This window comes from Lissotriton helveticus, chromosome 3_1, assembly GCF_964261635.1.
Source record: "Lissotriton helveticus chromosome 3_1, aLisHel1.1, whole genome shotgun sequence".
Taxonomy (NCBI): Eukaryota; Metazoa; Chordata; class Amphibia; order Caudata; family Salamandridae; genus Lissotriton; species Lissotriton helveticus.
This window is the reverse complement of record NC_136061.1, coordinates 1,396,174,944-1,396,202,403: the sequence shown is the minus strand read 5'-3', so window position 1 is coordinate 1,396,202,403 and position 27,460 is coordinate 1,396,174,944. Positions and strand designations below refer to the sequence as shown.

The window sequence follows — 27,460 nt, the reverse complement described above, 5'->3', positions numbered from 1 at the left end:
GACCAGGAACGAGAACCCGACCCAAAAGACAGGGAAGGGGAAGAACCCCAGAACCCAGCCGAAAGCCCACCAAACAAGGAGAGGCCAACAAGACCGGAAACCAGCCCCAAAGAAAACTCAACCAGGTCGGGAACAGAGAAAACGACCACAAGCCCAGAAAACGCCAACCCCAAAGGGATGGAACACAAGGCAGGAGGGGAGCACAGAGCAACTGGGAAACCCCAGCAGCCGCCCAACGAGGCACAGAGGGCAGCACAAAGAAGGCGCCCAAACGACACAGGACCGCCCAGGAACCCCACACCCAGGCCAGGCAAGCAGCAAGGGCAGGAGCAGCGGGAAAAAGAAAGCCCAGGGAGCACAGCACCCAGACCAGAACCACAAGGACCCAACCCAGCAATGCCAGAGAGGAGCCAAGCAAACCGCAAAAAAGAGGCCAACAAACGCCAACAGAACCGGGAAGCCCGGAACAGAGCCAAGCAACCCAACCGCGCAGGAGGAACAGCAGGCCCAAGCAAACCCCAGAAGGAGAGCAGAGGACCAATCGGACAACCCGCAGCCATGAGGGAGGGACCCGCAGAGGCACGAGCACCACAGAACAGCACCTCAACCACAGAGGGAGGAGCACCCAAACAGACCCACACCGGCAACAAAGTCCGGGAAAGCAAGGGAGGAAGGTGCGAGCCAGGACCACAGAACCAGGAAAGCACCCGGAAACGGCTGGCAACAAACCCACCGAGCAGGCCAAAAAGGGACAGCACAGCCCGAAAACCCCCCGGAGGCACAGACCAAGGCCACACACAACCAGCAAGAAGCCGGCAGAACTAGAGCTACAGAACCCCACACAGGCCCACAACACCGGGAAAACAAGCCAGGGAAGAGAACCAACAGCAGGGAAGGCCCAGAAGGAACCACCAGGAAGCGGCCCCAACGCAGAACACCCTGCCAGGACCCAAAGGGAGACCAGCAAGGAAGCAGAGCCCAAAAAGGAGCCCAACATGCAGGAGCGGCACGCCCCAGCCAAAACCTCAGCCAGGCACCCACCAAGGGAACCAGACGAGACCAGAACAACCCAGGGAGCAAACACCCCCGCGAGTAGAAGGACCAAGAAGCCAACAGCATCCAGCAGCCCCAGGAGGCCAGGCAGGAACCAACCCGGCCTGACCAAGCACAACCACCGATCCGACAGCGGAGCGCGGGGACAGCACACCAACCCAGAGAACAGGAGGCACGACAGGAACCGGCAGCCGCCAGGAGGCCCCAGCCAGGAACAAACCTAGGCAGGCACCACGGCAGAAACAGGAGGAGCGGCCAGGAAACAAAGCCAAAGGCAAGCACAGGGAGAGCCACCGCAGAAGCAGCCAGGCCAAGCCCACAGAAAAGGCCCCCGGACAACACCAGAAGCCCCAGGCCGGAGCAAAGGGAAGGCCACAGCACCAGGAAGACCCAGGCAGGTTCCCCCACCAGACACCACGCCCGAGAACAGGCGCAGGCAGGGAGGAGCAGAACAGCCGCACCCAAGGCAGCACAAGCCACCCAAGCGCAGGCAGAGGGGACAGAGCACCCCAAAGAACCACCGGCACAACACCGGCAAGCACCCACGAGAGGAACCAGGCGCAGTTCACGGGACGGGAGGAACAGGGCCAGGAACCAGGAGCCCCAACGGGCGACCAACCCCACAGAGGCCAGGAAGGGAAGAACCAGGACCCTCAAGCGGAGCAGACTGCCACAACAGCCAGCCCGCAGCAGAGGCAAGACCACTGAGGGAGCACGGCAGGTCAACCCGAACCAGGGGAGCCCACAGGACTCCTCCCCCCCCCCCCCTTCACCCCCGCAGCGGCTCAAGGAGCAGGAACACCGACTCACCACCAGGCGGGACAGGGAGCCCGAAGCAGAAGGGGAACAGGACGCAACCCAACAGGCCGCCGTAGAAGAAGAGAGAAGCGACTCCGACATAAGAGCAGCAGAGGGCAAGGCGCAAGCAAGCAGGCAGGAAAACCCCAACAACACAGGGAAACCCACGAGCAAGCAAAGGCGGAGCAAGCGAAAAAAGGAACCAGCCACCACAGAGGCGACCGGAACCCATGCCAACCCGAGGCAGGCCACAAACAGAAAGGGCGAACGCCCACAGAGACGCCAAGAGCAGGGGCAGCCCCCGAAGAAGAGACCCAAAGGGAACAGACCCATGGAACGCCCACCACCCGAGAACAGCAAGAACCGGGGCAGCAGGAAACCCCAAAAAAGGGAGACAGCACAGTGCCCGAACGCAAGTCCCGGCACCCCCAGGAGGCACCGACCCAGGAACAAGACACACACCAGAAGGTACGCCTCACAGCACTCCAGGACCGGCATCAGCAGGCCAACAGAGGACCCACCAACACCGGACAACACGACAGCAGCGGCCGGAATTAAACCCACGGGCCAAGAGCGGCAGCCAAACCAGAGGGGCAGAAACCCCGGGGCACACACCAACACCGCACAGGCCACCGGAGAACTGACAGAGGGCAAATCGACAACCAGCACATCAAAAAGGACGCGCCAGGCAAAGGTGGAGGCTACCAAGGCGGGGCAAAGCGCAGCAGAACCTCCAGGGAGGGGCCCACAACACAGGACGAAAGGCTCCCACACCCAGCCGCAGCGGAACAGAGGCAGGGAAGGAACAAAGGGACGCCCCACACACAGCGCCATGCGGGCAACCAGAGCCACAAAGCGGGGGGGGCTGAAAAACATGCCGGGGTGGGACAACACATCCCACCAAAGACAGAGAAGCTGTAAGAAGGGGCGAACATACAAAAAAGCCACATTGTAACAGGCCTAGTTGGTGAATAGGGCAGCCAGCTCCTATTGGTAGCCAGGCGCGCGGACATCTGTGAGTGTCTAGCGCGCACATAACTGACGTCATAGTGATAGGCTCGAAGAACACACAGTGACTCAGCACATCGCACAAGCACATCCACCTGATGAGTTTCATATGAAGCCCCGTGAACCCAAAGGGGAATGCGCGCCCGCACAGTGTCCCATGCAGAACAGGCACAGAGCAAAGCACCCAGCATTACACAAAGGAAACACCGTGCACCCCCCAGAGGGCACCCCAAGACACAGCAACATATTTGAAAAACGCATCAGTACCACCACATTCCAAATACGGCAAAGTCGCAAAACACGATCAACGTGTGCGTCTCACTTCTCATTATATATCCTTCCATCTAGTTGCACTAATGTGCACAAGCTGGCATGCTGCAGCATAGAACTCCCAGCTGCCAGGACTGAAAGAACACGAGTGTTTCACGCCACCCGGGTACTTCGCCAGCGCTCTCCCATCGCTGAAGCAGGGCCATGGTAGCACAGGTCGGAACAGCTACACACCCCAGAGCCGGAACAGCAGTGGACCACACAAGGAAGGAATCCGCACGTAGGGCACAGAGAGAGAGCAAAAAACACCGCAAAGCGGGACTCACCCGGAGCGGGGGCGGAGCATCACGAACAAGGCCCCCACACAAACAGCCGGCACCGGAATCCAAACAACCAGCGCAGCGCGTCTCCCACCCGGCCAAGCTCGGGGAGACACGCACAGCGACCCGGAAGCAACCGGGAGGCGGCGCACCAGCCGCAAAGGGCCGGTAAGAATCCGGAATACCGGCCAGGAAGAGGCCATGCCTCCCAGCAAGCCCGGCAGGCCGGGAGGCAGGCACACCAGGAAACATCACCACTGCCCACGAAGCCAGGCAGCCGGGCAGAGGGAGCAGAGAAGAACCTGCACGCCATCCCAGCCCAGCAGGAGCAGGAGCAGGTGCAGGTGCAGCAACATCAACAGCATCCATCAGTCCATTCTGTCGAAGACAGAAAAAAAGAACAGGAGGGCTGCTGGGTTAAGTACTGCTTATGTACTCCCGGGGGGAGGGGCAGTATTAGTATCCCAGCATTCCTCTTGTTTTTTTCTGTCAGGAGATGATCATCTCCACTTGTGAATATGAAGGTGTCGAGGACGGAGGGACCTGGGGGTAATAGCTCTGACTGATTCCTTATTTTGACGGCCCTGGAATCACTTACACCACCCTCATGGTGTGTAGCCTCTATTCCGCAGGGAAATTAAACTGAGAAAAAACACATAATGTGTTGCATTTTTGGTTTGAGTGCTCTGTTATTTTATTGGCCATTTTCGAAGATTTAGGTAAAATGTGTTGGAATCTATAAAGGAAGTCTGACTTTTAGACGTTAACAATGTAATGTAATCAACCTTCAAATGTGATTAAGCTTGTTAAAGGTTTCTGCAGAAAAAACCTGGTTAAAAATGGATTGGCCTAAAGCTGACCTGATTTCACTAGAATTAGGGTTGAGGATTGAAAAGCCATATTGTAAAGAAATTAACTGGATCTGATCATAGGAAACATTTCTTGGCCCTTATCAGAGGTTTATACTTGCATTCTCCATACATAAACTGTTATCTATTTTCATTCTCTTCGATTCCACTTGCCTTTCTCATAGATCTGAAGACATGATTCACAAAGGTAAACTTGCACTTTTGTGTAAGTATGCAATAGTTTGCTATTCAGGAAGATATTTTACTAGTAGCATCTTTACTACTGTGGAGTCTCCACACACAAACGATAAGACTGAGCTATTGTTTTATGCGCGGAAACTCCGCAGTTGTAAAGATACCACTCGTAAAATGCCTTTGAGAATATCAAGGAATCGTAAATGTATTCAAAAGTGTAAGTTTATCTTTGTGAATCAGAGTTTTTTTTACGGTTACTCCTGCTGTCAAAGACAGCCTCACCCTGGACTCGTAAGGAATAATCTCATTGCCCTTTGATGGTGTTTTGGGCACTCTGTCCTGTGACCACATCTAACACCTTGTCCACGTGGCAGCAGAATGCTTAATTTTTAACAGAATTTGGTTCTCTGTTGCCTTGCAGGTTGTACTGACACTTTACACTGTTGTGTGCACCAATTGCTAATTTTCTCTTGTGCTGTAATGAAAGTCTAGGTGTATCCTCATCTGGAGCCTTGTGAAAATAAGAAAAAGTAATAATGGTTTTGCAACAGCCCACTCAGTTATTTATTTTATCGATTTATATAGACCTCCTGCAGGAAAATGTAAGGGTGCTTCACCTTTGAACAATGGTTACATGCATTAGAAACAAAAAATAGCTATAAAAAGAGGTAACAAGCGATTAGTAAAGAATAAATAAAGACTATTTCCTATGAACAGGTAAGCTTTTAGGTGTCCTCTGAATAGCATAAAATAATGTTTTGTTCTATGATCTTGCAGAAGAGTTTAATATGGTAGTTTTTGGTCTTGATTATTCAGAATTTAGGAACTCCTAAGGACAGAGTCAATAAGTTTTAGGTTGCTTTGTTTGCCCAAGATTCAGAATCGGTAGGCGTACTATAAAGGCTAATTTGCATGCAAGGCCCACACGTTATGCATCTAATTTAAAATGTGCCTCTTGCTTAAATTGGCTTCCAACGTGGAATTTTGGAAATCTAGCAGTATTTCCAGGGTGTTTGCGGAATTGTCACCCTTCCCCATTCCTGCATGAATTGAAAAACCATCATGAGGCAGAAGAATTTCAAGATGCTTCATGGAGGAGTAAAATTGCAACAACAAAAAAATACAGTTGAGGTAATGGCAGTAACAGTAGGGAGGGAGTGGGTCACTTTTGTGACTCTGGTGATCTTAATTGATGCCCCTGTTTCCCACTTACGCAACATTAACTCATCCTTGAATTATGAGTTAAGTGGACAATAGCTGCTTATGTTAATTGAATTATCCTCATGGAATGTACAGATGTATTTAGTTGATTCCAAATGGAATATATAGATGTCTACTATTGTATTGCACGCTCTCATAATAGTTCATTGAAATTGAAGTTTCTAAACATCCCTGCACCATGTGGCATTGCCCCCCAGGGCCAAATGTGGGGGCCACTGGAGAAGGATGCCTGCTAGGGGCCCCCAAAGTCACTTTCTGACAGCCAATTCATGTCCTAAAGGCCAGCATGGATTGGCCGAAACTAACATCATAATCTCAACAGTGGAAACGCCGTCCATAAAGTATTATGAGGACTTCAGGGCTGGCTGATGGGCTCCTTGAGCCTGTTGAAATTGCATCGGGTTCCCCGCGCAGTTTAAACTCAGGCCGCCATCATCATAATGCGGCGGTCGGACTTAAACCTACCATGTCCGTCCAAAGCCTTCGGCCAGTGGTCGGGGGCTTTCCAACCGACATTGTAAACAGGCCCAATGTGTGAGAGAGAGTGGCATGTGGATGATTGTCTTTGTGATGAAGCAAGATTGGACACCCAAAGGAGGATCTATATACTGAGGTCCAAAGCGCATTATGCGGGTGAAGAGAAGTGTAGTTGTTTTATGTGCTGGTGGTGTTTGAAGTATGTCAAGGGTGGCAAGGTGTAATGGAAAAATTAAACATGGCAACAACCTCAATTCAGATCAGCAAGGGGCTGAAGAGACAATGGGAGGAAGATGTTGCAGTTTCCATCCAAAGAGAGCACCCTCTTATTTGGGGGGGCTATGATTTTGGTGCGAAATAGCAGAGTTGTGCGTATTTGTGTAAATAATGCAGCTGAAATGTTGTTTTTGTTATCTTATATGAATATAAGATGTGTTAAAACAGCTGCTTGTCCTTTTGTGGGAAGCATGTAGCTCAATTGTTCTTTTTAAATGTTTATTTTATTTCTTTTTATTTTAATATTTGTGGATGTCCGAGGCCAGTTCCTGCTAACTGATGTTTCCTTTGCAGTTTTCCTAAATATTCATAAGGGGGAGATGTGTTGTGGCTTGTGCTCAGAATATCAGGAACTAAAGTACCATCAATGATGCTCCTAGGACACCTAGGCAACTGTGTGGAATGTAGAGAACGGAAATAGTAGTTGGAGGAGGAGGAATCACAGACTATCTCTGTATCTGTTGGTGGACTAAAGGTCTTCAACACAATTTCGTACAAGAAACGCTGTAGCACTGTTTTGCAAGGTCCGGAAAAACTACATAGATTTAAGCTTGCGGCAGGCAATATTTGTTTTAAAATCAGGGCAATCAACAGTGAGAATTGGCACAGCAGACCACAAAACAGGCCTGTAAACAGCCAAAAAATAAGACCACACTGACCAGCCAGACCAGCCGACCAGCCCTTCAGTCACTGATCCTCGCTACAGAAGCCCCTTACAAATACCGAGATGTTACCTGGAAAACTCTTATACCCCTTAGACTAGTAATTACTTCCTAATGACTGCATTATCTTACCCCTCACACAGTAGCAGTCACACACTATAAGCACCTCAGGGAACAGCAGTGAGACACTATAGGAACGACTCACACCCCTCACACACCACCAGTCACACTACCGACAACACTCTCACACCCCTCACAAATTAGAAGTTACAACTGTAAGCAGTTTTGTATCCCTCACAGTCTAGCTCTAACACAATGTCAACAGCACTCACATCTCGGCACTCGCTATCACTCACACACTGCCTGAGCTCTCTAACACTCTTCACAGACTAACGCAAAGGTAGTTGGTCTCGCTAATAAGTCAAAGCTCCTCGCCATGGATTGGCAACATCGTGTGTGATCGCTGAGTGGGCAAATACAAGAATGCGTCAATTGTTTATGAATGTTTTTATGGGTGACTGAGTCCATGGTTGGATGAATAAGTCACTGCATAGATGAAAGCATGGAGACATTTTCAGATAAATACCAGACCGATTGGCTCTGTCAATGTTTGTTTCTAAATATGTTGGTGTTTTACAGTTGGAGAGTTCTGATATGGTCAGTCGAACCCAGGAATCTATTGCACAGTAGAAGTTGAAGTTAAGAGACTTATAAAGCGCTCGATCACCGTGCGGTTTCTTGGCGCTAAGGACACAGTTCCAGATGAGTGGAAGTGGTCAGCTAGGGCGAGAAGGCTTGTGAAAAAAGAAGGGTCTTGAGGGGTTTGCGAAAGTCAAGATAAGTAGGAATGGACCTAATGGTGAGTGGGAGAGTGTTCCAGAAGGTCGGAGCCAAGGTGGAAAACTTCAAGCCCCCTTGATTTCTTCTTTCTGGAACGGGGAACAGAAAGTAGAAATTGGGTGGAGGAGTGCAGGTCTCTGTTGGGGACATACGCTTTGATTTTGAAATTTTTAAAAGCTGGTGCAGTACCTGCCAGGGCCTGGAAGGTCATGCAACCCATTTTGAAGAAGGCACACTCATGGATGGGAAGCCAGTGCAGGGTTTTTAACAGAGGGGTAACGTGATGAGATTTGGGGAGTTTGTAGATGAGTCGAGCTGCATGGTTTTGAATGAGTTGAAGGCGTCGAAGGTCATAAGCAGGGGCGCCGGTGTACAAGATGTTGCCATAGTCAAGTCGCGACATGACCATGGCCTGGATGATAAGTTTAAGAGCTGAAAAGGAGAAAAAAACGAGAGATCTTGCGTATTGTACGAAGTGTCAGGAAGCATGATGAGACCACGGTGCTGATCTGGGGATGCATTGTGAGATCGCTATTGACTTTAATCCCTAGAGTTTTAACAGAAGGGGAGGGTGAAGGGGGAGGGGTACCAAGGGAGGGGGGCCAAAAGAGAGGGAGGGTCCAGGGACTGGATCTACCACCCGTACTTATGTACCAATTCGGTTTTATCAGGGTTTAACTTGAGGTGATTGCAGTTCATCCAGTCGCTGATGAAAGTCATTGTAGTTTGGAAATTGTGAATAGAAGCCGGGGAGGGGGAGAGGTTAAAGATTAGCTGGAGATCATCGGCATAATTAAATACCGTGACCTCCAGCTGCTGCAAAGCAGATATAAGAGGGAGAATGTAGATATTAAAAAGAAGGGGGGAAATGGAGGAACCCTGTGGTACCCCGCAGTTGACATTGCGTATTACAGGTTCATTCACAAATACTGTTTGTGTCTAGACTGTACTGAATTAAAGCAGCTAAATAAGTAAAGCAGCATAGTGTTTTTTATGGCTTGCTTTTTTGGTTGTTTATTAGTCCAATATGTGTCCTTATTTAGACAACACTGCCATCTTGTGGAATGCACTGATCTCAAAACCATTCATTTCTTTAAACACATTCTCTTGATTTCACAAACTCATCAAATTTGGTAGACATATTAATAAGCAATAAAACAATATAATGAAGAATTCAGTTTTAAACCAGAGTAAATCATGATTTATAATCTAATTGTGTGTCCAAAAGCTTACTGGACTTTTATTTCATATGGGCTTCAGTGGTCACTGAAACTGATAAACATAAACGGCCAGAACCTGTTCAAACCTAACTTGCAGCTACCACTATTAGATGTAGTCTTTGGTCATGTGCAAGGGAAGTTTGCTGCAGGCAACCAACCTCCTTCCCATGCAGGCAACAACTGGCTGCAAATGCAGTTTGCACGTTTATACCAATTCTGGTATTCCAGCTTGTGTGGAAATCTGTCAAATGGTGCCAAAAGCATTAACAAATGAATGCTTATTTGACACCTTGCTGCCCCTTTACCTTCTTTGTCAGATCTGCATGAAACCTGTGATCCACACACTGCACTTAAGTTGATATAACACCAGAATATTATGGTTGCACATTTCTGTAATGTTTTTTGAGGATTTGTCAAAGGGCGCCAATATACCAGAAGTATGTTAAGCATGCTACATGTCTGCCAAAGTTCATGAAGTTCTATATAATCACAATACGATAGCCCCAACCTCTGTGCACATTTCATACAAAGGGCTTTCGCCTCCTCACACGCTGTGCCCTGCAAGCCGTGACTTTGTGAAACTGCTAGAGGTCCCCTGGCGATTCCTGTGCCTTTGGCCTGTGGGTCCATTTGAGGAACAACACTGATTTTCTTGGGCTCCCCTGGTTGCTCCAGGCCTGCCCTGACTCCCCTTGCTGTGGTGAGTCTCCTGGTCCTTGCTGGGCCAGACCGTGACCTTCTTCATGGGTTATCATTGCCAAGGCTTGTTGGTGCTCCCGCCGGACACCGTCCCCTCAGCACTCGACAACTTTCGTGGGACAGCTCGTATCCGGCTCCTGGTCGTCTTTGACGTCTTCTGGTCCCCGTGGCTGCAGAGTCAAGGTCTCCATCTTCACACCTGAGGCACCCGACATCGGTGGGCATTCGTCTATTGAGCCCCTGGTCACTGCTGAGTGACCCAGACACAGTCCCCTCTGCTTTCAGGTTCCTTCCTTCAAGAATCCACCTGTGGATTCCACAACACTTTTCTTCTTTCCAGCAGCACATTTCTTTGAAGACTGCCATTGAGAAAGACAGCGGCTTCCAACGCCACTTCGAACCTATGCACCTGGCTTCCCTGGGATAGGTAACTCTGGTACTTCAGTATCCATGGATGGGGTGCCTCTCCAACCTTCTATGTTCTAAAGGGTTTCTTTGTAATCAACTGAGAAGGGTCCTTAATCACTAAAACAGCAACTGTGACTCTCCCATTGAATTGTACGTAGCACACAGTTGTGTTCTCACACTGCACTTGTCCATAGGGTCCCTCTTTACTCACCTTGGGTGGTTCCTTGGGGTCCAGCGATTCTACAACCTCTAGACTTTGTCTTGACTCGAGTTGTGGTTCTTATACCACCATTTATTATATGGTTTGGTCTCCCCCTGTAGCCCACTGTGTATTAGTGCTACTTACGTTTGTTTCTGTGCTTCAGTATTGTGTACTTTGTGTTTATCTGTGTGGAGCAGGTATTTAAGGTGTGTTAATATAATGAATACATATTTTTATAACTACTGTGTGGTTCTCCCTTCATTTTACCAATCCAATAAGTTTGCATTCTGGTAAAACAAGCTGCTTAACATTCCTCAAGACTAAGCCTGAAGGCTGCTCTCCACAGCTACCACTTGGATAGCTATCTAAGGTTATCTTTGACCTCTAAAATCACCATAAGAATTGTTTGGACTGTTGCAAGGTGCCCACTTTAATTAGTGGACATCATAGACCAGGTAGCACTGCACATGCGCTGGGTGCACATAACTGCCTACCACCCATCGTCTATTGTGTAGGCCAGGGGCACCCCTTGCTGTTTCCCATTGCACTGCAGCAGGACCCATTGACATTAACTTAAATCCCACCTCGGGCGCAGGGCGCCACAGCCCGGAGTTAAAAAATAGGAGGCGGGCACAGGTTCGTTTTTCCCCACCTCTAATACACCCTTTTCTCTCACGTCACAGGATGGGTTTGAATTTGTGACCTCTGTAATGCTTACTTAAAATGAGGGCTGGCACTTTCTAAATATCCTCATCTCCGGCACGTGGTTTTTAGCTTGTGCCTCCCAACTACGTCATAACATTCTAGCCGGCAGTGCAGGGAAAGAGTTAACGACCGGTTTGTTTTTGTGCATTTATGAGGGCATGGCTAGATAGAAACAGCAAGGAAAGAATATATTTTTTAAATGTTATTTCTTTGTGTGCGAAAGATTCTCTTTGTGTGTTATTAGAGATTTCAATTTGTTGGGATCTCTGATGAAGTTCCATTGTTAATTATCTGAAACTGTCTGCTGCCAAGACGCATAAACAAATCAAATCTAGTTTGAGTTTTAATCATTTGAATTGTGTCTTAAGAAGAAGGGCAGTGGCACGTTCATGGCCAAAATGAACACTGCATGCGATACAGTGCTGTTACTAGTTAAGCGAACTTTGTTTAATTAACGAGACTTTGCTAAAGGAAAGGAACTTGACTCTTAAAACCAAGCAACCCTTTTACGTTGCACTAAAACCGGGCGTACTGAGCACGTCAGAGTACTTCATTTCATGATTTTGTTACAATGAGACATGTACCTTTTAAAAACGCCCTCTCATCTAACAATAGTATATTAGCAATACATTCTGGATTCACAATGCTACTGACAAGGTTCTTCATGTGCCAGGGAAGCTTGTTGGTCATTCTATGTGTATTATATTTTGTGTGATATTGCCTGTGCCGAACATTTTGTGTGTGCCTGAGGGATAATGTTCTGTGTTACATAGAACTCTTGCAGCCTGCACTGTTTCTCTGTGTTATACAGGCTTTCACTGTTGCTTCGTGTGCTGAGCATATGTACATCACTGAAGATAGCACTACTGCTACCTTTGGTAAATTCATTCTGTGTGCGAGGAAAACTTGTTTGCTGCTGTCCTGTGCTATACATGTTTACATTTTGGAAAGCATGAACTGCTTCTCTCAAAAAATAAACAGCTGATATTTGCAGCAACAATAATGAATTCAGAACATATTTCACACTGATATTGGAATTATCAACCTTGCTAATTTTGAGACCATTATTTCTAGTGATTTGAGATTGTAAAGTCGGTATGCTGCATGTCTAACAAATCAGATTGGTGCAGTGTCTGTTACTTCATGACTACAAATGCAAAATTGGTATGAATAACTTAAGAGATTTAAATGTTTGAAGTAAAATTTATTACAGCACAAATAGAAAGGTCCAGCTCCTTCAAGTAACAGTCTTCCCTGGCCTCATATGATTCTATCTTTCTTACCAGTCAGACTAGAATGTAGAACATGTTTGAAGGAAAACTAGTCTCATGCAATGGCTAACGCAGGAGCTCATGCAGGAGCATGCGGACAGTACCACTTTGTTCTAATCTTGTGCAAACGACTTGTAAGTGTCTTTCATGTTCAATGGTATTTTTGGAAAACACTAATATGTCGTCCTGAAAACATTTCACAAAATTGTCAACATCTCTGAAAATCGGAAACATTATTCTCTGAAACACAGACGCGGCGGACGCAAGACCAAAAGGCATCCGCTTGTACTGGAATAAACCTTGTGGTGTTATAAAAGCTGTGAACCTTTTGGAGTCCTCCGTTAATTCGATTTGATGGTAGGCTGAACGAAGATCAAGGGTAGAGAAAATACATGCACCATCAAATAAAGAAACCAACTCATTAATGTTCGGCAAAGGATGACAATCAATTACAATATTTGAATTCAATGCCCTTAGATCAACACATATCCTCAATTTTTTGTCTGGTTTCCGTACCAAAACTATGGGAGAAACCCATTCTGATGATTCTATTGGCTCTATGATGTCTTCCTCCAAAAGTTCATCTAACATACTCTTTAGTTCTTCTCTAATGTTGATAGGAACACTTCTAAGTTTTTGTACCACTGGTGTATTGTTACTTTTTAAAACTATTTTGTGAGAAATTTCTTAATTTGCCTAATTTATCACTAAACACATTGTAAACATTTTTGATAAGCTCACTCGCTTTCCTAGAATTACTTATTTCATAATCAAAAGCATTTTCAACAACGGAAATTGTGTCCATTAAATTTTCATTACATAAAGAAACCTGTTCTTTTGAACGGGGATTTAACATTATCCTCAATTTCCATTGGTCAAACCAACCTAAAACGTTCACACCTTTCTGAGAAATGTATAGCTTAATATCTGCTTTCCTGTGTTTAAATTGTAGTTCTACCTGGAAAATACCTACAATATCAATTTTAGAACCACAAAAACTCTTGGCTATAATATCAGATTCTTTAAGATTCTCCATTGGCAGAGAATTGGATAGAGTGACCTTAAAATAATCCAAAGAAATAATGGTCCATGGTGAACCTGAGTCAACCATCAAAATTAAATTAAGTCCAACCACTTTAAAATTGCATTTTGGGGATCTTAAGGATGTTTGTGTATTACTATCTATAATAGATACCACAAAACCTTCACCCACATCATAATCATCATTGGTAATAGTACTTACATTTTCCTCAGACATGGATGATACTGAACCTCTATTTGAAAATTGTGAACTTCTATCCCTACACATGTTACTAAAATGAACCCCTCTATTGCAAATGTTACATTCTTTTTTAAGTGCAGGACAGCCTGGAAATGAAGCATAATGCGACTTATTCCCACATCTAAAGCACATTCCTTGATAATTGGAACCCTGATGTTGAAAATATTTTGGTCTATTAACATTAAATGTTGTCGTGGAATTTGTCAAATTTTTTTTATGTACATGTTTGTTTCCTATAGTACAAATTTCTTCTTTTTGAGTTTTCTTTCCTGCATCTTTCCTGATGGTGTCCATCCAAAGATCTGATTGTTCTTGAGCTTTAGCAGTAGCAATAGTTTCACTGAGATTAGGATTGCCCATGACCCATAACTTGTCCTGAATCTTTTTACATTTGACATGGACAATAATTTGGTCACGTATCATTTCATCAGTCATAGTCCCAAAATTGCAGGGAACGCTCAAAGTCTAAGAGAGGTTAAAAAAATCATCAAACGTCTCATCCTCCTTTTGTTTCCTAGTGTAAAACTTGAAGCGATTTAAAGCAATGCTAACGTTAGGTTTGAATCTTTTTTCAAGTCTGGCTAATGCTTCAGTATAAACATTCACTGAATCACCTCCACATTCACTTTGTGTTTCAATCTGAGGAAGAGATCTAAAAATGACTTGTCCATCTGAACCTAAGCAATGAAGTAAAATGCTTTTTTTCCTTTCTGAACCCATTCTTTCTCCGTCGATGGCCTTCATATATGTAAGAAATTCTTCCTTCCATCTAGACCAAGGCATAGGTGGATCGCCCTTGATTCGCAGAAATTTAGCAGGTGGATCAAATTGCATTATGTCTAATAGTCAATATACCCTTGTAAATAAATAATCCTTGAAATGTTGTTAGTGTATTTTAGTTTTTTTAGAGAGCGATTATTCTTATGTATTCTTATAGGTGGAAACTACGATGTTTGTAGGATACACAAAACAACTGAAATGACCTCCAACCTTATATAATGCAAAGCGAAATCCTATTTAATTGAAATATAGTTTGTGCGTAAAAAAAAACTTGCTAAAATGCCAAGAAACAGAATCCAAATGTTCGTTCCGATAATGCCGACAATACAGTCTTGGTTACTATGGTTACCGAAAACAAAATGGCAGCCTTGCGTGTGACGCGTGTAACGTGCGTGTGACATTTCACGTTAGGATTCCACACGCTGACAAAACCTGGAACATCAGCAATTGGAACGGCGCCTGCAGAGAGAACGTTGCAGAGATAGCGGTATGTGTTTATTTTTAAAACAAATGTCGGCAAGTAAATCCAAATAGAAATTGTAGTAAATTCCTTCTCATGAAATATTCAAATCACACAGGAATAAGCACAGTCAGTATTCGCATTTAGAACTGGAAGCAGAAGTGCGCAGATTAGTATTAAATACTCCGCAAATTCCAATTCAATTTAAGTAAACATCGTGAAAATTGAAATATCCACGAAACAAGGGCATAAATCCAAATAAAATGACCAGTCTTCTCTGGCCTCATATGATTCTATCTTTCTTACCAGTCAGATTAGAATGTAGAACATGTTTGAAGGAAAACTAGTCTCATGAAATGGCTCACGCAGGAGCTCATGCAGGAGCATGCGGACAGTACAGATACATTTAAAGTGATATAATCTAATAATAACATTGAAATTGCAACAAAAATGTATGCTGATTATATTTATGATCTTGCTATCATTAATTATAATTGCTACTTAAGGTCCGATTATATGCTCTTGAGTGACTCCTCTTCTGATAGATTGTGAATTCTTTCAAATTTGAGGGAAAGCTATGCTTGCTCATTTTATTTGGCTAGCAATCTGTGGCTGGTAACAGAGAGGGTCAAATCAAAGGCGATAAGGGAGATGCTTTCAATATTTAGAAAAATCATATGAGCCCTTAGAAAGGTCTGTAAATATTTGAATCACCCATGCAACCTGTAGTTTTTTTTTTAGCCATTGTTTAGCCATTGTTTTGGGGCATTTGTGCTAAAATGTTATTATTTGGCTCACATGTTCCCTAATTGCCTACTAGGCCTCTTGTGAGAGGTGGGCTTCCTTTCAACATTATACTTTGAATTTTCTGAATGAGTGCCCACAGAAATGCATGTGAAAGCTATGGTGTTTTAGTAAGTTTGACAATTGTGGTGCAATAGGGACCCTTTCTATATATTATTCTTAAAACATTTTGTCGGGGTAAGACCCTTATCAACCCCTCTAATAGAGTTTAGGCTTGTTTGATAGACTCACTCAGAAGGTGTGATAAGTTACGCCCACCACTTACAAAGTTCAAAGCCACCACTGTTTTACATAGATTTAAACAATGCCATTATTTTCTATTTCTCAACAGAGTCAGTGGCCTCTCACCTTTCATGGGAGACAATGACAATGAGACCTTGGCTAACGTGACTTCCGCCACTTGGGACTTCGATGACGAAGCCTTCGATGAAATCTCAGAAGATGCAAAGGACTTCATCAGCAGCCTATTAAAGAAGGATATGAAGTAAAGAAAAATATTTAAAATATTGTCAAACTTTTAGTAACACTTTGCAAGTGATAACATGACATTTTGGTAATAATATCTCGCCCACTAGTGCTGGAAATTAGGCTTTAACACTTTAATGGTGACCTTCTGTTTATGGTTATTGTTTTCTTTTCTCTGTCAAGAGGATTTCACCTAAAAGGTGCTGCAGTGTTTCTTGGCTTTTTTACAATGGGGCTCATGAGAACAGATGTTTATATAATGAATTTATAATATAGATTGCATAGAATAGTTGTTTAAGGGAACATTTGCCTCTTTTCTTGGTATCTGTAATGTGGTGCATTGAGGAGAAACTGAAGGCTTGAGTGAGATGGTAGATTTCTGTAGTACATTCATCTGAAAGAGACACGTTAGTGATAGATTCCTTACCTTAGAATATCCCCAGGCGTGAGACTGGAACCGGAATTTTTTTGCGTAGCAGTACCCTTGCGCGTCGGTAGGCGTCGTCTGCGGCTCCGCGTCCGTCGTCGGCGTCGTGGGCGCCGTGATGACGTAGTCGGAGTACTTAGATGCCGCCTCCGCGTGCTGACGTCAGTTCTTATTTTTTCCGCGCCAGCAGCGCAGATCCAGAAAAAGTGGTACCTTAGTCACTTTTTGACTAAACTTTTTTGATCTTTTGATCATCCTTTTTCGAAGTCTTCGAATCCGAACGTAGCCGGTAGGGATGCCAGGTTTCAAGCCCTGTGAGGATTGCGACCGGCTGATGTCGGTCACCGACCCTCACCGTCGGTGTCTCCACTGCCTTGGCGTCGATCACGACGACAAGACCTGCTCCGACTGTCGGGCCCTGACTTCGAAGGCTAGGCGGGAGCGGTCCCGTAAGCGGCTCGAACTCCGGCAGTCGGCCCTGCGCCAAGAACGGTCCCGGTCCGGACGGAGGTCGATAGACCGGTCGCGGGAGAGGAGCCATCGGAGCTCCGGGAGTCGACATCTCTCCTCCGGGTCGAAGTCGTCAGGTAAGCACAAGAAGTCGAAGAGACGTCATCGCCCTTCCGACTCCCCCCGACTGCCAGGGGTTCTGGTGACACCACCCACGCGGCTCCGTCAAAGTCGCAGGCGCCGCGTCCGGCCTCATAACCTCCGGTATCTGGGCCTAACGCGACGCCGGAGGAGATTGAGCGGTTCCTCATGGCCATGAGGTCCCTCTCTCCTCCGACGGGCTCTGCGGCATCTTCGGGTCCAGCAGACCCGTCTGGGGGGCCTAGCGGGTCGGGGGCTTCGGTCCGGACGCCGTCGGGTGCTTCGGCTCCGACGCCGCCGGCACCTTCGGGCCCGGCACCGCAGGGCCCCACTGGATCCGGGTCGCCGCCGGTGGACTTAACGACCTCCCCGGCGCCGACCCCCCAGGTATCACCCCCGGCGCCGCCTGAGGGCGGCGCCGTCCCCGATGCCTCCCTCGACCCGGTTCCGGCGCCGCTGGGCGCCGCATCAGACACCGTTTGGAGAATTTGTTTTCCATGATCCGGCCCCATCTTTTTGTGACCCTGAGTATCAGGTGATGGGTGATGAGGAGTATTGGGAGGGTTCTGAGGACCCTCTGACACGTGAATGTCAGTCCCAAGAGGACTGGACAGGTGAACTTGGGGATGCCAGTGGTCTGGACACTTCGCCCGATACTGGTTTTGTCTCACCTCCTACCGTTGCTACGGAGGAGGGGGCAACCTATAATGTGGTGTTGATGAGGGCGGCCAAGGCCTTGGGCCTTGAGCTCCCCGTCGCAGCCGTGAGGACTAACCTCCTCACTGAGGTCCTTAAGCCGCAGTCAGTTTACGTTCTCTGGGATGGTGGTTTACCGACCTCCGGGTAATGATGCAATGTTCAGAGAAGCCTTCCCAGACGCCGTTAGTGCATTGGTGACGGGCTGTGCCAACTTCTCCATCTTGGGCGATCTGAACCTGCATTTTGATAATCAGACCATCCCAGTGGTTAGTAACATCTTAGCTGATCTGGAGGCCCTTCAGCTATCCCAACAGGTATCTCAGCCTACTCATGTTGGGGGCCACATTCTGGACCCCTTTTTTACTAACGTAGATGGAGCCAGTGTCCTATCCATCTCTCCATTAGGGTGGATGGACCATTTTTTGGTGTCCATTTGGTGCCCTCTACCGGACACCCCGTCCATTCCATCTGTTAGACGGGTCCCCAGGCGGCACTGGAGTAAGCTCAGGTTGGAGGACTTGCATCGGATCCTGGTGGAAGAGCCGTTAGGCCCTCTGGACAATGTGGAAAACGGCTATGACCAGTTCTGCGGGTGGATTATTAGAGCGCTGGACTCCCTGATTCCCATCACTCTGAGCAAATTGAGCTCTAGAGAGTCGAGCCCTTGGTACAACAGCGCCTTACGCGCTATGAAGGGTACCTGTAGACGGGCGGAAAGGGCGTGGCGGAAGGCCTATGCGGCCGATATGAAAGCCGCCTATGTGGCCTCCGTTAAGCTCTACCATCGAGCCATTTGCAGAGCCCGTACGGCGTTTTACGCCCTGGAATTCTGCAATAGCCCTAACCCGTCAAAAACCATCTTCAAAGTGGCGAAAGATCTTATGGCAAAAAGGATGTCCTCCCTGCCTACTGGTTCCATTGCCCACTGTGAGGCGTTGGCATCCTTCTTTCTGGAAAAGATCCAGGCTATTTATCAGGCCTTTCCTAACACTGGGCCAGCTCTGGGAGGTATTGATGGTACCCGAGGATATCCCATCTTGCATTCCTTCCCACCACTGCTTCCTGAGGGCTTTGATAAACTGGCCCAGCAAATTAAATCTGGCTCCCCTTCGGACCCATTGAAACCTGCCTTCTTCAGAGACCAGTCTTTTCTGGGACGTACGACGGTCTGTTCCTTAGTCAATCTCTCGTTGGCCTCTGGCGTAGTACCAACTAAATGGAAGCAGGCGGTGGTTTCTCCGATCCTGAAGAAGTCTTCTTTGGATCCTTCAAAACCCGAGAACTACCGCCCTATTTCATTACTCCCCTGGCCAGCGAAAGTTACGGAGGCCCGTGTTAATCTGGTTCTTTCTGACCACCTTACTCGGGCCAATGTACTGGACCCCACGCAGAACGGCTTCCGTGCTGGGCACAGCACGGAGACGGCCCTTCTTGCCATGGTGGAGCACTTGCGTGCGGTGTTGGATGCGGGTCAGACGGCGGCGCTTGTATTATTAGACCTTAGCGCCGCCTTTGATACCGTCTGTCATCGCATTCTGCTACACCGGTTGGAGGAGATTGGCATAGGAGGGTCTGCTCTGCAGTGGTTCCGCTCCTTTCTGGACAACCGTTCTTTCTGCGTGGCCATTCCACCTTACCAGTCCAAATTCCATCCTCTGGCCATGGGGGTTCCCCAGGGCACCTCGCTGAGTCCCACGTTATTTAATCTATGCGTGAGACCGCTGGCTGAGGTCGTCAAGCAGTGGGGCCTGACTATGGTGTCATATGCTGACGACACTCAGCTGGCGGTTACTCTCAGCGGGGATGCGGATCTGGATGCCCCTAGGTTTCAGAGTGGACTGAAGGCACTGGCTAACTGGATGACTGCGAATTGTCTCCAGCTTAATGCCAGTAAGACAGAGATCATGGTTGTCGGTAAGGGCACGGAGCTCTGGGGAGACAGGTGGTGGCCGCCGGAATTAGGACAATCTCCGACTCCGGTCTCTGAATTGAAAAATCTGGGAGTCTGGGTAGATTCCAGCCTCAACTTTGTTGGCCATACAAAGAAAACGGCCTCCTGTTGCTTTGGGGTGCTGCGGGGCCTCAGACCTGTGTTAAAAAAAATTTATGCCCCTACCAGGCAGCTAGTGATTCAGGCGACGGTGATTTCCCGGCTGGATTACGCCAGCTCCCTCCTGGTGGGGTCTAATCAGGCTGAACTTACTCGCCTGCAGCGCATCCAAAATGCGGCTGCCAGAGCTATAGTTGGTTTGCCTAGATTCTGCTCCGTCTCTAACATCCTCCGTTCCCTGCACTGGCTGCCGGTGAGGATGAGAATCCAGTTCAAGGTCTTATGTCTGGCCTTTAAAATTCTGAAGGGCACTGCCCCTAAGATCCTGTCTAATCTTTTATCTTTTTATGTCCCGTCTCGCTCCCTCCGTTCTCTGGGCCAGGCACTTGCCATTGTTCCCCGGTTTAAGCTTTGTCGTGCCGGTGGCCGTTCCTTTCGAGTGAGAGCAGCGGTTATTTGGAACTTCCTTCCGGTTGAGATTCGACTCCTGGAGGATCATCTACAGTTTCGTAGGGCTATCAAGACCTTCCTGTTTTAAACTCTGTCTTTCTTTTTCTTTTTGCCCCTGATGTTCCGGTGTTGTGTTTACCTTGTCATGCGCCAGGACGCTCCTTTGCTGGAGCAGCTGTGCGCACAATAAATACCGATAACATAACATGCTCAGCCGAGCCTCTGCTGCCGTCCGACGTTCTTTTGGGCACTTGGTCCAAGCCCGCTACAGGTTCGCCTGTAGATAGGAACGTGGCCAGACGCCACCGCCCTGCTCCGGGCGACCCATGTTTCCTGTCCACCCACCCCACCCCCGAGAGCCTGGTCATCCAGGCCTCCAATTCCCAGACAGCATTCCCGTCGACTCCGCCGGACAGGGAATCCAAGAGGTACGAGCAGTACGGTAAAAAGATCTTCTCCTCCCTTAGTCTGGGACTGCGGTCTTCCAACACCACCTGCCTCTTGGGCTTCTACACCCACTCTCTGTGGGATACGGTTGCGGAAGTGCTGCCAGAGTGTCCGTTGGAGGTAGGGCCAAACTCGGCCAAGCCCTTGTGGAGGGCCGGGATGCAGCCAAATATTCTATCCGGTGTGGGCTGGATACCACCGACTCACTAGGTAGAGCGATGGCAACGACAGTGGCGGTCAGACGTCACACCGGGTTGAGGTCCGCCAACTTTTCGGCCGATGTCCAAAACACACTGATGGACATGCTGTTTGATGGCCGTCGCCTTTTTGGCGACAAGGCAGACCATGCGCTTGAGCGCTTTAAGGACTCCAGGGCTACGGTCAAGTCCATGGGCCTCTCGGCCCCGCGCCAGCAATCGGCTGCCTTTCACTCCTTTCGTGGCCACGGAAGGGGTGTACCCACATGTGCTGCCAGCCACGCTCCGCAAGGTAATACCCAACGCGGTGGCGGCCGTGGAAACCGCTGTGGCGGCGGTCGGGGACAACGGCGAGGTCAGTCCACACCTTCCTCCTCAGCATCCGCCTTGAAACCCTCCTAGTCCGTGCTTTCAGGCCCATGTGACGCCAGTGGGGGGCAGGGTTCGCCATCACCACCTCCACTGGCTCACTGTCACGTCGGACAGGTGGGTGCTGCAGATCGTCCGAAGGGGCTACTCCCTCCCCTTCGAGGCGACTCCTCCAGCCATGCCACCGCAGAACCACTGTGTATCGGGGGATCATTTGCGACTTCTGCAGGAGGAAGTTACGGCCCTCTTGGCCAAGGGGGCCATCGAGCGCGTTCCTGGGCCAGAAGTACGGTGTGGTTGCTACTCCCACTACTTTCTGGTACCCAAGAAGGGCAAAGGGGGCCTACGCCCTATCTTGGACCTACGGAGCGTCAACGGCTTCCTCCGGAAGGAGAAGTTCAAAATGCTGACTCTGGCTCAGGTCTTAGCTGCCCTGGACCCAGGAGACTGGATGGTAGCGTTGGACTTGCAGGGCGCTTATTTCGACATCCCCGTCCTACCGGCCTACCGACGCTACCTGCGGTTCACGGTTGGCCACGAGCACTTTCAGTATCCCGTGCTCCCCTTCGGCCTTACAAGCGCCCCACGGGTGTTCACGAAGGTGATGGCGGTGGTCGCAGCTCATCTGCGCAGGTTCGGGGTTTCAGTCTTCCCCTACCTCGACAACTGGTTGTTGAAGGCGGGCTCGCACCAGACAGTCGTCAGCCACCTCCAGACTACGGCAGACCTCCTGCACCAGCTGGGGTTCTCCATCAATGTGCCGAAGTCACACCTGTGCCCCTCTCAGAAGCTCCTCTTCATCGGAGCGGTTCTCGACTCGGCGCAGTTTCGGGTTTATCCACCCGAACAGCGGGTCCGGGATATTCAGGCTCTGATTCCGTTATTTCAGCCTTTATACCGGGTCTCGGTCAGGTTGACGCTGCGGCTTCTGGGGCTGATGGCCTCCTGCATCCTACTGGTGCATCACGCCAGGTGGCGGATGTGGGCTCTGCAGTGGGACCTGAAGTTTCAGTGGGCCCAGCATCAGGGCAACCTGTCCGACCATGTCCTGATCTCGGAGGGCACTGCAAGACAGCTGCAGTGGTGGCTCACGGACCGAGATTGGGTCAGCGGCAGATCCCTCTCCCTTCCCCAACCGGAGCACGTAGTTGTGACGGACGCGTCCCTCCAGGGCTGGGGAGGCCACATGGGAGAGGCGGAGATCAGAGGTCTCTGGTCTCCGGCGGAGGCCCGGCTCCACATCAACCTTTTGGAGTTGCGGGCGATTAGTCTAGCACTGAAAGCATTCCTCCCCTCTGTCCGGGGGAGTGTAGTGCAGGTGTTCATTGACAACACCACCGCCATGTGGTACTGCAACAAACAGGGCGGGGTGGGGTCGTGGACCCTTTGCCAGGAGGCTCTGCGCCTCTGGCAGTGACTGGTACGCCAGGGCGTGACCCTGGTGGCTCAACACCTGGCAGGTTCTCTGAACGCCAGGGCGGACGAGCTCAGCCATCGGTGCATGATGGATCGCGAATGGCGTCTGTACTCGGACGTGGCGCAAGGCCTCTTTCAACGATGGGGAGAGCCTTGGTTAGATCTATTCGCCACCGAAGAGAACGCGCAATGTCATCAGTTTTGCGCGTTGGAATTTCCAAGGCGGCACTCGCTCGGAGACGCTTTTCGTTGCGAGTGGAGTTGCGGTCTGTTGTACGCCTTTCCGCCTATACCACTTCTACCCAGAGTGCTGAAGAAGATCAAGCGCGACCGGGCCCAAGTCATCCTTGTGGTTCCAGACTGGGCACGAAGGTACTGGTATCCAGAGCTACTCAGTATGTCAGTCGTTCCCCCGGTTCGTCTGCCTCTTCAGGAGGACCTTCTGTCGCAGCAGCAGGGGACGGTCCTCCACCCGAACCTGTCCAGTCTCCACCTCCATGCTTGGAGATTGAGCGGCGACAGTTGAGGCCATTTGACTTGCCTCCTGAATTCTGTAATGTCATTCTGGCAGCCAGGCGTCCCTCCACAAAGTCGGTATACGCCTGCAGGTGGAACAGATTTGTGGCATGGTGCACAGCAAAGGCTGTGGATCCTCTTGCTGTCCCTCTCTCTGAGGTTCTTCTCTTCCTTCTTTCTCTTGCCCAGCAGGGCTCTGCTCTGGGCACTATCAAGGGCTACCTTTCTGCCCTTTCAGCCTTTCTGAGGCTGCCTGATCAACCTTCTTTGTTCAAGTCCCCTATTGTAAACAGATTTCTAAAGGGCATCACACACACATTCCCTCCTGTTCCGTTTGTGATGCCTCAGTAGGACTTGAACCTTGTTCTTACATTTCTGATGTGCGCTCCCTTTGAGCCACTTCACAACTGTCCTCTCCGCCTTCTGACTCTGAAGACTGCTTTCCTGGTTGCCATCACCTCTGCCAGGAGAGTGAGTGAGCTCCAGGCCCTTTCTTGTACTCCTCCTTTCCTTTCTGTCCATCCGGACAAGGTTGTGTTGCGTACTAAGCCATCTTTCCTGCCCAAGGTTGTCACAGCTTTCCACATCGGGCAGTCCATCATCTTGCCAACCTTCTTTCCGCCTCCGCACCCCTCTAAAGAGCAAGAACGGCTACACCGTCTGGACCCAAAACGTGCGCTTTCATTCTACTTGGATCGCACACGCCAGTTCCGGGTGGATGACCAACTCTTTGTTGGTTACGTGGGCGCTAAGAAGGGGAAAGCGGTGCACAAGAGGACCATCTCCCGGTGGATCATCTTGTGTATGCAGGCATGTTACTCCTTGGCTAAAAAGGAGCCCCCTGTTGGATTGCGGGCTCATTCCACCCGAGCCACGGCGACTACAAGTGCCCTGGGCCGGGGAGTGCCCTTACAAGACATCTGTCAGGCAGCTACATGGGCCTCGCTGCACACGTTTGCAAGGCACTACTGCCTGGACAGCCAAGTCCGGAGGGATGGCTTCTTTGGCCGTTCTGTCCTCCAGGAATTTCTGGTGTGATTATTGGTTCGCAGACCCACCACCGGGGTTGGTATTGCTGGGGTATCTATTCTAAGGTAAGGAATCTATCACTAACGTGTCTCTTTCAGATGCACAAGTTACTACTTGTGTAACGATATATCTGTAAGAGACATTAGTTAGTGATTGATTCCTTACCGACCAACCCACCCTCCCCGTTCTGCGAACCGATATCTAGGGTTAGGGTTATCCCCTTTCAGGGCCCTAGTTTCAATGGCACCAGTGTTGGTTTTTAACATGGCTCAGCGCTTCTGGCGCAGAAAAGCTGTGTCTAAGAACTGACGTCAGCACGCGGAGGTGACGTCTAAGTACTCCGATGACGTCATCACGGCACTGACGACGGACGCGGAGCCGCAGACGACGCCTAATGACGCGCAAGGGTGCTGCTACGCAAAAAATTTCCGGATCCAGTCTGACGCCTGGGGATATTCTAAGGTAAGGAATCTATCACTAACTAATGTCTCTTACAGATATATCGTTACACAAGTAGTAACTTGTGCTGTAAGTATATCTGCTTCAAGATGGAGAATATTAGACAGTGCAAATGTATACTTCATCAGTTAATCCTGTTAGTTCCAAAGGCATTTCCCCAGAAAGTTAACTAAGACCCCATAGTTACCATTTTCTTAAATGTCCAGAGCTATATGGTCACAAATTTAGTCAGTGTGATCGCTTGCATAATGTTTTACATTTTCTATATTTCCAAAACCTATTAATGGTTTTAGCCAGATTTTGTTCCTCAAACAATGCTCTCAATCCTTGTGCATGTGTATACCAGTCTACTCACTACTACATAATACATATGCCATTTATACGTACTTAGAAACACATTGTATGATTTGACCTAATACACAGCTAGAATGAATATGTCCTTGGGGTTTCAAACCCTCTATTTCTTGTGGTATTCATATGAGGTAGAAACGTTTTTGTGATTTCTGAACTGCCCTAGGTGAACCTAATCTTGTCACCTCCTTGTTCTTTTTGTTGTACATTAGTTTGTTGTTTCTTCCAGGCTATTACAGGTTGGGACTGAGTGTATGGTATAGGCTTTCTTGGAGGAGGTAATGGTGGGGCTAGAACCAATGTTACATTGTTTGTTCGTGAGTTGTTTTAGTCTACAAGACTGGAGTTTCTAAGCATGGGTTAGGTAAATATTGAGAGTGTGTTTGATGGAAGTGATCTCTTTGGGAAATGTAGTTCCTTTTATAAGTAAGGAAAACAAGCACCTAAAGTGTGTGCCCAAAAGGTACTTTTCATTGAGGCTGCTGGTTTGAAGTGTATCTTTGTAGGGATTGTTAATTGATTTCTCAAAAATATGAGATTCACATTTGTCAAGTTAAAATCCTGATCTGGAAAAAAGCTGTTTATTCACAGCATGTTCCTTCAGCAGATTGTCACTTTCTGAGATGAAAAAGCATGGGATGTCAAAATTCTATTTGGTTGAAATTGTTTACAACAGTGATATCCAACATTGGTCCAAGAAGGCTTGATCCAAGACATATTGCATGATAACCACTGAATATACAAATCAGTTCTATTTAGATGAATTGCCTTCAAATATATATCGTTCTGGTAGTTCTCAAAATGTGGCCTGAACAGCGCCGGACTGGCCATAGCGGGCACTGGACAATCCCCCGGTGCGCCACACTGCTGGGGGCTGGTTTTGGGCCCCGGGGGGCCGTTTCTGTTGCTGCAAAATCGGCCCTGTACTAAAACCGGACGAATACCGGCCCGACAAAGAGCTTGGCGGCACCTCCACCCCCCCCCCCCCGAGTGGTGTGGTGAGGGGGGCCAGCCGAGCACTGTGCCAGGGCCGGTTGTGGTTGCCAGTCCGGCTCTGGGCCTGAATCTGGCCATTCTCACCTTAAACTTGATATCCTCTGTTTAGAAAATCCTGACACGTCCTTCGGTGCATTCTCTATTATCCTTAGCTTATTAGGTTTGCTTGAAGATTGCCTAAATGTCTTCTGCATCTCCCCGCACAGGAACCGATTAGACTGTACACAGTGCCTTCAGCATAAGTGGCTGCAGCAAGACACCAGCACCATGGAAGCCAAAAAACTCTCCAAGGACAGGATGAAGAAATACATGGCAAGGAGAAAATGGCAGGTAATTCGGCCATATAGACAACCCTGCCTTACCAGTTTTCCCACTTCCCTGCTATTCCCTCTATGTCAGACATGAGATACAACAAGGTACAAGTGTATATTGCATATTCCTCATGTGTCTTCTTGTAATTACACAAAAAAATAGCTGTTTTACAAATTGTCACGGGGCAGGCTTTCACATTTAACAGTATGTTTGAGCATGAGTTCTGACTATGAGAGTGGTTATGCAAAGTCCCTTTTGATGTGAAACATAGCAATGTTTGACTCCTACAAGCGTCCAGCAAATTCTTGCAAATTACAACCCATTGAGTCTGATGTACAAAAGCGCTGCTTGAAAATAAGTGATCACAATTAGCAAATCAGCGTTTTGTAAAGTGTATGCTTTTGAGGACTACACCTATCTACTAATAGGTCAGTTCATAAAATAATTTTTGGGTGGTGGTCCCAGAATGAGCTGCCTAATGAATATTTATTATGCAGGACATAAATTGCAACTCTAATTGTCTGCCTTCTACTAGATGGTGTCCTGCAAGAGACAGCAGAACACTATGCTTGTGAAGTATTTCAAAACTGATGTATTTTTTTAAAGTAGCCCAAATTTCTTAAAGGAAATGTGGCTGCGTTAAAAAAAAGTTTTTCCATTTTAAAACACTTATTTGAGAGTTGGCAATGCCCTCTTTGGACAAGTGACTCTCCCTGAAGATAACCCCTTGATTCACAAAAAGGAGGACTCCAAGAGGGATCCATCCCCTTTGTGAATCAGTGACCACCTCAAAGTGGTTTACAAGTGGAATTGTGGTCATAAACATTGATACATAGGATTTCAGTTTGGAATGTGTATGAGGCCAATTGAGAATTGGTATCCATTCT

The 27,460-nt window shown here is 48.2% G+C and overlaps 1 protein-coding gene across 2 annotated transcripts in view; it reads left to right on the top strand.

Annotated features, from left to right (window-relative positions):
* MYLK (myosin light chain kinase) overlaps window positions 1-27,460 on the top strand; it is a 1,918,108-nt gene that overhangs the window by 1,863,883 nt on the left and 26,765 nt on the right. For both annotated transcript variants that reach the window (XM_078682035.1, XM_078682036.1), the window contains 2 exons: window positions 16,131-16,283; window positions 26,468-26,591. In XM_078682035.1, coding sequence (XP_078538161.1) covers window positions 16,131-16,283; window positions 26,468-26,591 — 277 coding nt within the window. The remainder of the gene's footprint in view (window positions 1-16,130; window positions 16,284-26,467; window positions 26,592-27,460) is intronic.